A 12,563-nucleotide genomic window follows, 5' to 3' on the forward strand; every position below is an offset into this window, starting at 1 on the left:
TTCTGCCCGTGCCCCAGAGCAAATCACCACATCTGGCCGGGCCTCAGTTTCTTCTCTTTGAAATCGGAGATCGCCAAACCCGCTTCAGCTGCTGACTTCCTGGTCCGTTTATGGGACTCCTGCCTTTATTTCCAGGCTTTATGGATAAATGAATAGATAAGTAACCATAAGACCCCTTGTCCCGTCTTTCCAACAAGGCCTGGAAAACTCTACCAGGTGCGTTCTTTCGTATCCAGCTCTGTGAGATCACCAGTAATGCAGGATCCCATGAGGCCTTTTTCCTGCACTTTGCCTCACTTTGGGGATGCAGTCTGTGACATGGAAGAAGAATGGTTTTACAAGACCATTTTTATCATTCATTTTTCATAAAACATCCTTTTTGCTGTTGTTTTATTTATTTAAGTACACCCCTTGCCCAACGTAGGGCTCAAACTCACAACCCTGAGATCAAGGTCTACCAAGATCATGGTCTACCGACTGAGACACCCTGGCCCTTCATGAAACATCTTTTTTTCTTTTTAAGATTTTTTTAATTTATTTGACAGAGAGAGAACACAAGTAGGCAGAGAGGCGGGGGGTGGGGGGAGAAGCAGGCTCCCCGCTGAGCAGAGAGCCCAATGCGGGGCTCGATCCCAGGACCCTGAGATCATGACCCGAGCCGAAGGCAGAGGCTTAACCCACTGAGCCACCCAGGCGCCCGAGATCACGTTACTTTTCAGTGCAGCAAGAAAAGAGCTGCGTGCTTGAAGCATATGTTGACTTTAGGGAAAGTGAGCCTGGATTCAGAGTATGTATTTTCGCATCGGGAAACTTGTGGGCGCACCAGCCCCCATCCTACCGATCTACCACAAAGGAGGACCTAGAACTTTGGAACTGAGAGGTGTTTTAAATCTTATAACCCAACTCTCCTTTTCCCATGTCCTGCTACTTCCTGACCTCTCCTTTTCACGCTGAGTAAATGTCCTCACCTCTCTATCTTAATAATCTACTCAGACCCCGTGTTCTCCCATCTAACATCTGCTTCAAACATGTGGTAGCTCGTGTTTTTAAGTAACCCTCCTTGAGGCTCTCTCTGCCAGGTTCTGCGGGCAGGCCACACCCCTGCTTTGACCATCCCTCCTCCCTCCAAGCATCCCCTTCCCTCCTGTCCTTGAACGTTCCTGCTGTCTCGACGCCAGCTCTAGACCGTTCTTTGGGTGCCTGATTCCACTGGCATCCTAATTTGTGCTGCCAGTCACAATCTTTATGAAACACTTCATCGTCAACCTCTCACGTATTCTTAGGAATTTGTCCGTTTTTTAAATTTTCCCCCCGAGTTCCACCTGAAACCTACCCCCTCCACCCCCGCTCCTTAATGTCATGGGTGTTTTTAAGGTTACGGGAAATAGTCAATTCTCTTAAAGGTTGTTTCTGATAGTCACTTCATTGCAACTTCAGTCTTATATACATGTATATCGAGGAAGGCATTTATTATTCATTTTAGTTAGTTTTTTAAGGGGATTGGAATAGATTGCAGCAGCTTTTCATCCAAGTCCTGGCTTCCTTATGCTCATTTTTGCTTTGTGTCTTTCGAGGAACTTTAAGAGCCTCACTGGTGAGACAGGATGCATGAGTAAGGGGACAGAAGAGGTGACAGGAAGATGTTTGCCTCCGTAAATTACCGCACATAGCCATTTCCCTGCATCCTTGTGGCAAATAACAGTTAAATACTCAACTGGAAATAGTTCTCTGGTGGTTGATCAGAAGCCCCACCCTCTGCTGTGCACACGTGGCAAGTCTCCCCGACTCTGGTCTGTGTGAGCTCGCGTGGCTGTTACCTGGTGAGCCAGGGGATCCCAGCAGTGCGGACAACAGCCGTCCACCTTCATTCAAACAAGACAGAAGCAGCAGCTACCGTCTCAGAGGCTCAACAATCTCATATTGTTGCTAGATTCGTTTCCCGAAAACTTAATGTGAGATGAAGTGTAATTGCAGATTTCCTTAAGAACCATTGACAGATACTTAGCCTAAGTCATAAGCAACTCACACTGTGAAATGTGTACAAACATGCTAAGTTTTCCTCCAGAAGAATATACTTCAGTAAAAACCAATATTCATCATTCTTGTTAAATAAACAGCCGTTCCCATTCGATGGAGAAGTTGGGGAGATGTTCTTTGGTTGCCACTCAATTTTCAAAAGGGGTGAATGTGGCAGGAAAGTTCATTAGCTTTCAGGGAGTGAAGGAAGTGCCTGGTAAGTATCCTCCTAGAGACCTTACGACCTTTGGCTAAGGGGGCTACATTTTGAACAAGATAGTAAAAAAAGATTGTAAGTTATAGTGTGTTTAGGTATTGGCATCGTATGATGGAGAGGAGAGTTTGGTGTTTTGTTTTTAATTGTTAGGTGGTCTGTTTAGTGCAGCTGTGTTTACGTTTCCTAAACCCTAACTGCCCGACTGCGGTAACAAGTCCCTACATATGAGAATAGGGACGGCTTTTTTTTTTTAAGATTTTATTTATTTATTTGACAGATAGAGATCACAAGTAGGCAGAGAGAGAGGCAGAGAGAGAGGAGGAAGCAGGCTCCCTGCCAAGCAGTGAGCCCGATGTGGGGCTTGATCCCAGGACCCTGAGATCATGACCCGAGCCAAAGGCAGAGGCTTTAACCCACTGAGCCACCCAGGTGCCCCTAGGGATGGCTTTTTTGAAATCTTCTTGTCCGTGTGCTTTGATACAGAGAGTTGTATTTATCAATCAGCAAAGGCAAAAATAATTCTAGGCACAATCATTCTGTGCAGCTAGTTGCTACTACATCAGACATTTTGAAAACCTTGTTAGAAAGAAGTAATTGGTGCTTTAAATGTTGTACTTCACAGTGGACGAAACTTTGAAGGGTAGAATGTTTTCGACTGGTCACATTTCTTCAGCCAGTGTTTTGGTTGATTTAACTTCTTTGTTATTAAAGATGTGTGCTTAGACCGTAAATGTAGATCGATCCTGTAGAGAATTAACAGTCCCATATCTTTGCTGTCTTTCTTCCTAAAAAAAATAAAATAAAAAATAAAACATGAACATGGAGTCGTGGCTGCAACAAAGAAGAGACGGCTGCTTATGAGAGAGTAAATGTATTTAATAAGGAAATAGCCATAGGAATTAATCAGTAATTGCAGAGTTATATGCAATGTGTGAAATGTTTAGATGCAGGGACTTAATGACTACTTTTTGAGGCATTTTCTTTAGTGTTACATCCCTCATATCTCAAATTAATGTTTATTACTACTGTTCCCCATTGCCAAAATATTTTCATGAATTTGGATTAGAAGCAGCTTGTTCTGGCTTGTTGTGCAACGTTGCTTGGAGAAACCAAGTGATACTTAGAAGATTTTTGTGTGTCTTGGAGCCCTTAATTATCTTACTTATGTTGAAGGAGGAAGCTAAGTTTTGTTTCATAGTTATGTAAGAAAGTAAGATTTCATGCTAGGCTCATTTTATATTAGTGCATAGATAATAGCGTCTTTCAGGAAATTTGAATTAGTGGTTCTTCTATTAGCTGCTCAGTAGCTAGCAATCCAGAATCTGCTTTAACTCCGAGAGGACACCGCTTACTAGTCCAGGACTATCTGGGCTGGCACTTTTGTTTTGGATTCTGAGGTGTTTGCCCTTACCTTTCCTTTTCTCTCCCCTTCTCTCCACAGATTGGCGAAAGACAACAAGTGTTAGTGACCGAAGAGTCTTTTGATTCCAAGTTTTACGTTGCCCACAATCGATTCTACGAGCAGGTGAGAGATACTTCCGAGGCCTGATGCTTTCTCCGGAGTAAGAGAGGGCTGTGAAGCAAATCAGCTTAAGCAAAAGGAACGGAAAGGAGGGGAGGGTTGTAGAGTCTGTCACAGCAAGGGGATTTTAGAGCATCGGGTCGGCTCGACGAACAGGGCCTTATCTCTGTGGTTTTGTCCACAGAATGCCTCTGCAAAGGAGTAAGTGTGTTTTTGTCTTTAGTCGTCTTTGCCGGGACCAGCCGTAGGCTTTAGGAGGCAAGAACGGGTAGTCCTCGCTGCTGGAATTCCCACAGCCTGGCAGAGGAGAGGGGAAGGCTCTGTCCAGGGAACAGGAAGGATGTCTGCCACTTCGGCGGGGAAGGGCAGGGATTTCCTCCCCCAGCCCCAGCCCCGGCGCTCGCTCAGGTGGTCAGTCGGTCGGTTGTTTCTTCAGTTCTGTTTAGTTGTAGGATTTTTGTTGTTGTTGTTGTTGTTTTAACTTCCACCTTGGTAAGAATGCTGGGGGCCAAGGGGAAAGAGTCCATTCTGTGGATTCAGCTCACGGGGCCAGCTCTGGAGACCAGCATGAGGATCAAACCAGCTTCACCGAGAGCATCGTCTTCACGGGCCGAGCCTGCCCACTGGCCAGCAGCCTTGCCCCCCCTTGTAAACTGGACCAGCTCACCACACTGCCGGCCCGCCCAGCTTCTCTCCCAACATTTAGGATTCCACTCCCCCAAGATGGGCAGTGGCTCAGAAGCAACTGAAGAATACAGGTGCCTCCCTCAGGGGCCGTGACCCTGGAAAAGGCCCAGGAAGAGAGGGGCTCTCCCCTACTCGACAGGAGACTCTCCATGGGCATAGGGATTTCGTGTGTCACTCCTGGACTCTCTTAATGGTTTTTTGCTTTGTTTTGTTTTGTTTGAGATTTTATTTATTTGAGAGAGAGCACCAGGAGGGGGAGGAACAGACTCCCCACTGAGCCGGGAGCCTGATGGGAGAACTTGATCCCAGAACCCTGGGACCATGACCTGAGCCAAAAGCAGACACTTAACCGACTGAGCCACCCAGCGTCCGACTATTAACTTTTCTTAATACCAAATGTGTTTTCCTACTTTTTGTTCCTTTCTCGTTAAATAAGAAGTGAATTTTTTTTCCTCTATGGGTCGTGGCTGAAATTAGAGTGCGGGAAACCTCTTCGGGCTAGTGTGGGCGAGTCAGGGAAGGGGAGAGCAAGGGAAACCCCTTGCCCGTGTCAGAAAGCAGGGAAGCCGTAGCCAGAGAGACCTCCCCTGCTGATGCTTCCCAGGGAATAACCCCAAAGTGGGCCCTGAGTTCTCAGGAAACGTGGGAGGAACTTCTCCAAGCCCAGACTAAACGTGCCCTGTTCCATACCCAGCAGAAACGACAGCGGAGGAAGAGTTCCCAGCACTTGATGCCGGAGCCGAGTTTCTTCCCCATTTTCCATCTCATTAGTTGGCTCCCAAGAGCCATTTTCCTATTCAGGCCAACCTGCTTGGCCCTGGGGAGGAACTCGATTGTATTTTGGTCGCCTCTTCCCTCTCTTTTCTCTGCCATCTGGGTTTCTGTCTCAGCAGGAAACTTTTTTCCCCTTCATTTTAAAGGCAATGGCATGCCTCATTAGCTGTTTCCTCCAATTTAAAGCAGCCGGGCTTTTTCCAATTATTACAACTGGAGGGGGAAAAAAACACTGAGCCCTTCATTCAGATCAAGGCAGCAGATCAAGGAGAGTTATTTCTCCCCAGAATAGTACCACATCTCCCAGGGACAGTTTACTCTAGAGATTTTCTTGTTTTATAAAAACCGATTTAAAGGGGTTTTCATATTCTGATACTAAAGCTCTTTGAGTTCCCGTGCTTGCTGTGAGTAATTCAGCGCCCAGGTGACCTTTTTCCTCTCCTTTGATGGGGCCGTGGACTCAGTGGTCATAAAAAGAATCAAACCCAGAAAGACCCAGATCCCGCTTCGCCTCCCAGAGAAGTCGGCTGTGGAACCCTGGCTCGCCTCCAGCGTGTCTGTCTCTACAGCGAAGCGTATCAAAGATGTCAGAGGAATGATTTTTCTAAATGAGATGAGCTCCAGAAGTGGAGATGGTATCTAGAAATGACGGTATTACTAGGTTGGAATGAGTCTGTTTGTTTTGGATCCTGACTTGAAAGCCTGGCGAGCGGCTGAGGCCCCGACACAGAAACGCGAGGGAGACACGCCGCGCGCAAACCTCCTCCGAGTCCCCAAGGAGGGGAACGTTTGCTCGAGGTAAACAAGTGCTTCCGTCAGAGATCTTGAGCAGAGAGAGACCGTCTGACAGTTCCTTGTGAACTAGCCAAAGGAGCCTTCAGAACTGCCGATTGTCTGTGGAGGTAGAAGGAACCAACGTGCCTGTCCCAGGACAGAGCGAGAGACCGGAACGGGGGCTGGTCGTCAGAGGAGTCACTGAACTCCAACACCAACATGTGGGCCATTAAAAAGGGCGCTTTTAAATGCTCTTCTGCTCCCTGCCCCTCAGATCACACACCCACGCTCGCTCTCTCATGCACACACACACACACACTCATGCACGCACAAACACGCGGGCCTTTATCTGAAGTGTCTATTTAAACCATGATTCTGACAGCTGACTTGGCAGGTATGGAAAGCATAAGGCTTTCATCAGTGTTGTCTCAGTTTTCCTCATTGCATGGGACAGCGGAGAGCAGCATATCAAAGGCCTGTCCAAAAGGACCGGCTTGATTGCTGGGGGCTCTCCCGGGTCTGCCTGCCACATGCCTGAGGACAGCAGGCATCCCGAGGAAGGCGCATTGTCTCCAGCCCGTGGCTCCTCCCACACGCGCCTCCCTCGCCTACAGGATCTCCAGATCCTTGAGCAGCTGGAAGATGGAGCCTGCTCGGGATGGGGTCTCAGGACAGAGAGAAGATGTGAGGAGGCAACCAGGGATATCCGAATGAAGGATGGACTGCGGTGGATAGTCCTACGTCAGTGTGGGTTCACTCACTGGGACAAACGTACCGTACTCGTGGTAGGATGTTCATAATAGGAAAATAGGGGTCTGAGGTATCCGGGACTCCTCTGCTTCCTTTGCAGTCATCCTATAAATCTAAAACGGTGCTCTAAAATGGCAAGTTTATTTTGTTAAAATTAAGCCTTCTGAATTTTTCTTTAAAGGTCTTAGTGCCAAAGAACCCCACATTCATGGGGAAAATGATCGAAGTGGACATTTACGAATCAGGGAAACACTTCATGAAAGGGCAGCCAGTATCAGACGCCAAAGTATACACGCCATCCATCAGCAAACCATTAGCAAAGGGACAAGTCTCAGGTTTAACGGAGGTGAGTAAAAGACGCTTTTCTCTCTACCTTGCTGGTAAAACAGCAGCTGCAGAAGCACAGAGATTCCAGACCGTGTTTCTGTTATCATTTCTAGTTCCCTCTTTATGTATGCATGAGGCTTTAATCCTTCCTGACAGACTGAACTCTGAATTAGAAAGATGCAGTTTTGCTGATGCCTTTAGCTTTGCTGCTCCGCCTGCAGAGGGAATGAGCCCTTCCTACTTCTAGGCCAGCCGTGGAGGGCAAAAGGCATTATTTTCAGGTGAAAGATGGAACGCAGAAGATCATCTGATCCAGGGCGTCTCTGTGTCAGGAAGACAGGAAGAGGTCTCTGCGTCTCTGAGTGGAAGGGGGTGATGAGAGAAAGGTTTTCTTGCTTTACGAAGCTGTTGATAATACAGTAAAAGCCTGCAGTTAAACAGGCACTAGCGCGTGTCGGTGTGTGTGGTGTGAGCGCCTTTCTCCAGGCTGTTTGTTGAATATCTGCTTTAATCATGTGGAGTGAAAATTAAACAATTTTTTTCCCTTTCTATAAAAAAGTAACCTGACCCCTCTTTTATACCTTGGTGCAAATCTGGCTGTTTGCCAGTCTCCCTCTTACATTTCATTGAGCTACAGTTGTAAAAGCTGATGGGGTGTGAAATGAAAATGTGTATCACATTTCTAAGCATCATTTGATGTCCTTTCTCCAACACAATTGTTAAGCACTCCACAAAAAAGTGTGCAGCCATGACTTTGCGCACGGAAAAATGAGAAGCGGTATTTATCTGGCCATCGAGTTCCACGATTGTTTGAATGTATGTATTATCTTTCCCCTCAAAATAAACTGCCAGGGCATGTTAATTAAGCATCGAGCGTAGCAACAAAGAGGGTCCTGTTTTCTGTGCTCTCACTCACTGTGGTGATGGACTCTGATGTCCAGACACGAGTGACGCCTCTCGTGAGCCTGACAGGTGCACGTGAAGAATCCGCGTGCACGGCCATCGGACTGATAAATGGAGTGACACAGGCTCCCGGTACACACGCCGGGGCCCTGCCAACCGTGTGTCGTCCCGCTCAGCCAGGAGTGAGCTCTAGTACTTGAGAAGCATAGCCATTAACAGTTGCTGTTGCTTCAAAAAAAAAAAAGTCCTTTGGGTTTGGGATGGATGACCAGGAAGGAACACTAGAATCCAGAATTTAAATTCTCTTGCGTAAAGATTTGGCTTCTGATGCATTAGCTAATCCTTGAGGGATTTTTAAAGGAAGTGGGCTTGTTGTTGTTGTTGTTTGTTTGTTTTTCTACAGAGTATGTATTACAAGGTTGACTTTAAATAGCCACAGTGAAAAGGATTTCACAGCAAATGGCAGTGGTGGGCAAATGATTGTTTAATTCCTTCGATGTAGGTCTATTGAAAAGGATAATGTTTTGAAACATTATCCTCAACAAAGAAAAGCAATACCCTTTTGTTAGTTCCTGGACTGTCGTGGTACCTGCTACAAGGGCAGCGCCGGTTAAATTTGGGGGGCAGCCTCCTCTTGTCCCCCTTCCTCCCTCCCTCCAGCCTGGAAAACGCATTGTCATCTGTTCTACCAACAGACCTTCTCTGCATGGGACTATTCCAGATCCTGGGTGAGATGAGGGAAAGTCCCTTGTGTGTTGGCCCTCCTCGGTTTCTAGGAAGGGGCAAGGCCACACGCATGAAGCCAAAGGGTTAGGACTTTCGAGGGAAAATCAGGCCAGGCTTCCATCACCGTTTGTGACTTCCTGTATGTCAGTACTGAGCGTGGCCTTACACTTCATTACTTGTCAGCTTTTAAAGATAACGCCAGGCTCGGGGTCAAAAAGCCTTCTTCAGTCACTGATGTTAGAAATGTTTTTGCTGATGACACAAGCCAAAATAAATTAAGCAGGAGGAGAACAGCTTGTCCCACTTTTATAGAGCAGAGAAGTGGGTAGAGGTTGTGATCACGTCTCAGACTCGTTGAGCTCTTTGAGCACCGGTAAAGGTTCTGGAACTCTTGAATGACAGAACCAGCATACTTCCTCATGGATGAAGCATGACCTTTGGGTCCGACAGACCTGAGTTTGCATCTGGACTTGCCAGTTTCCCCTAACTATGCAACTGCCAGACTTCCTTTGGTCTTCATTTCAATGGGAAGACTAACGTCTTGCTCGTAGGGTCATTGAAAGGAGTCCCTTTGGTAGTGTCTGTAAGCCACCTGATACTGTTCCTGGGACATAGCGATCAGCTTCCAAAGGGTCGTTTCCCCTTTCCCATAAATCTAGTTGCATCTAGAAAGAGAATACCCTGAAGATGACCTGGTACTAATCATTGTCGTTGTGTTTCGTTGTTTTAGCCCTCATCATGCAGTACACGCTGTCTAGGGGTAAGCGAGGGGAGTGGATTTCTATATACCATCGTCTGTTTAGGACCAGAGGACCCATCCCATCGGAATGTGTTTCTGCATATTGTAGGCTTTTCCTTAGTTTGTCTAGAACGGCGACCTCCCCTTGTACACTTTGTAAAGACATCTGGAAAGGTCAAAGCATCTAAAGCAAAATATTGTATTAAGTAATTATTGGCCAAAGTAAATGCATTTATCCTCATTGAGAATTTTATGATTATTCTCTAAGTATTTAGCCCGATGCTCCTTGAGAGTTATTTTGTCCCCCTTTAGGTCCTGTTGGCGTCTTCTGATAAAACTAGTGAGAGGTAGAACAGACTGGGGGAAGGGACGCAGCCTGGGTGGGCATTGTTGGATCCAGATGATAGCATTCTGGCATTTGTGGTAACAGACTTTGTGACCTTTTGTATATCACTTAGGTTCCCTGGACCTCAGTTGTCTCCGGGATTCTGTGATTGAAATATTCTGTTTGACAAAAATGGATTGACTGCCTACCCTGTGGCAGGGCGTTGAATTCTATAAATATTAATAAATATCAGGCCTTTTTATTTTCAGGTTATAAGTGAGCACCCACAACAGGATAGAAAAGGCGAGCAATAATAAAGTCAAAGTTTACTGTCCTCTATGAAATTATATGCTAGGAAAGAGCATATGGTAACATCTTTCGTGATTATTCCCATCTTTCCTCTCAGTTTGGTTAAAGGAATAGAGAATTAGAAAGAGAGGGTGATAGGAAAGAAGCAAAACTGCCTGAATGTTTTTAAGGAATACGGAAGCAAACAGCTACCTATAAGCTAACAGGGAACATTTCTGAGTATCATTTTAAGGATAATTAATTTCAAAAAAAGGTTATATAATAATTAAACAGGGGAAGGCATCATGGAATTCAAAGGACAGATATAAATCAAAGAAAGGGGAGATCATGAACTTTTATATGGAAAGTATCAGGGGGCTTTGTTCTTAGGAGGAAGGAAGGGACACATGCGTTTTCATAGATTTTCTTGGATCATAATTCTCAAGTGTGGTCTCCAGACTTGCAGCATCGGCAAATCTGGGAACTTGTTAAAAAGGCAAATTCTCAGGCTTCAAACTGGACCTGAATCAGAAACTCTGAGAGCAAGGCCCAGTAACCTGTTTTCTTAATAAGCTCTCTGGGTAATACTGGTGCCTGCTCAAGTTTGAAAACCGCTCTTCTAAGAAAATGATTCTCAAGTGGGAAAGAGTGTTTGCTATTTATAAAAGCAGTTTTAATATTGTAATGTAATAAGGCCACATTTCCACACTTGGAACTTCAGAAAGCGCGGGACCGCATCCCCCTGGATGGTGAAGACTGTCTCATCTGCGTATTAATAATTCTTCTGAAGTGGGTTGTAGAAATGATTGTGGGGACATGCAAACGTCACCTGCCTGTGGGGAGGGGATACTTAGGGGGAAGGGCCAGAGGCATGGGGACCCTGAGAAAAAGCACAAGTTTTAAGGTGTTGAAGAGCGGTGATATTTTTGCCACACTCCCTCGTAGAGCCCAAGTGTGTCGTAACGTAACCTGTTCAGTGCGATGATCATTTTACACAGTTGAAGCTTCCTCAGAAAATTGCCGTGCCTTCTAGTCGTGCCACCTGAAGAAAACCCGTGGGGAAATAGCGCCTACTGCACAAGATCCGGGACCACCTGATAATATGAAAAATTACCGAAGAGCCGTCACCAAAGACGGGGATTGAGGAGGAGTTTTGTTTTAACTCAGTTATGGAAAATTTGTACTGTAGCAGATTTCAAGCACAATACATGTCACACACCCGTCACCCACCTTTAACATGTGTAACTTCTTGTCTTCCACGCTGAAAATCCCAGGTCCTGGTCACCTCGCATAAGTACTCACGGGCCGTGTCCTGTGCTACTCCCGTAACTGTCCACGAATGACCATAGTAACGCCCTCACCTACAGTGTGACTCCTGAGCGCGGAGCGGAGTTGAGGTGGCGGTGGTGGGAGGTGGTTTTACAGGTGTTTTCGTTGCTGGCTATTTCCCTCGAGGGCTGTACGGGCAGAGGGTGGTTTTCAAGTGAGCCGAAATCATTCCTCTCTGTACGGCGGTACCAGCCAGTGACGACTCTGCTAGGAACAGTTGTTCCACTTTATTTTCAAATTTGGGGGGAATTGAAAAAATTTAGTTTTGTTTCAAGATCATGTAAAATATTGAGCAAAATCAAATCGACGGAAGTATGTTCTAGAAGTTCACCTTCTGTCTTCTCCACCCTGTTTCTTCTCTTACCTATTTAAGGAATTTTGTTTGCTTTCGTTTTTGGCTTATTCTTCCAAGGGTTTGCTTTAACAATATAAACAAATACATGTACATGTTTTTTGCCACCTCCGTCCTAGATAAATTGTAGACACTTTTGCTGTTTTTCACAGTGTATCTTGACAGTTACTGCCTAGCAGTATATGAAAATTCAATGGATGTTTACAATGATTTTTGTTGGACTCTTCGGCAAAATACATGAGAGTCTGTGTTGTTCTTGTGTCTAAGTTGAATACTATTACCCTGTACGAAACCCAGCGTCTTCTCGGTCAAAGAAGAGAGAGGAGGGATTACCTCAAAGTATTTAGGTAGCCAGAGAGACAGCAGACCGGTCAGAGGTTAGGAGAGGTTAGGGGACTCTCCTCACCAACATGTAGTGTTTTCTGGAGTTTCGGTAGTGGCCGTCCTGAAGGGTGTGAGGTCAGGCCCGGGTTTTTCAGCCCAGGCTCATACCAGCTTTCCCTTTGGAGTTGCAAGAGTCTTAGCGATGACTTCACGGCTTTAGTTGTCTTCTGCATACCACTTGGGCTTGTGCCGGATGCAGAGAAAAAAATGAGGAGAAAACGGACGGTATTGACCGTCTTTTCTGTGTTCTGTGGAAAGTGGTGTTCGCGTTACCAGCCGGTGTTAGGAAGACAGGAGAATATGAACAACTACCCCTGCTTGATCAAAGCTAACTAGTTTTACTCCTGGTGCTCTTTCCTCTCTTGTGGCCCATCTTCTAACAAATTACTTGGATCCTACCATCTCTGAGATCAATACTTAAGAAGTCAGAGCCATTTCATGCCTGAATCG

At 45.9% G+C, this 12,563-nt stretch overlaps 1 protein-coding gene across 3 annotated transcripts in view; it reads left to right on the top strand.

Moving 5' to 3' along the window:
* CDKAL1 (CDK5 regulatory subunit associated protein 1 like 1) overlaps positions 1-12,563 on the top strand; it is a 633,148-nt gene that overhangs the window by 596,839 nt on the left and 23,746 nt on the right. For all 3 annotated transcript variants that reach the window (XM_044259756.1, XM_044259746.1, XM_044259765.1), the window contains 2 exons: positions 3,675-3,758; positions 6,922-7,086. In XM_044259756.1, the coding sequence (XP_044115691.1) occupies positions 3,675-3,758; positions 6,922-7,086 (249 nt within the window). The remainder of the gene's footprint in view (positions 1-3,674; positions 3,759-6,921; positions 7,087-12,563) is intronic.

The sequence above is a fragment of the Neovison vison genome, chromosome 1, assembly GCF_020171115.1.
Source record: "Neovison vison isolate M4711 chromosome 1, ASM_NN_V1, whole genome shotgun sequence".
NCBI lineage: Eukaryota > Metazoa > Chordata > Mammalia > Carnivora > Mustelidae > Neogale > Neogale vison.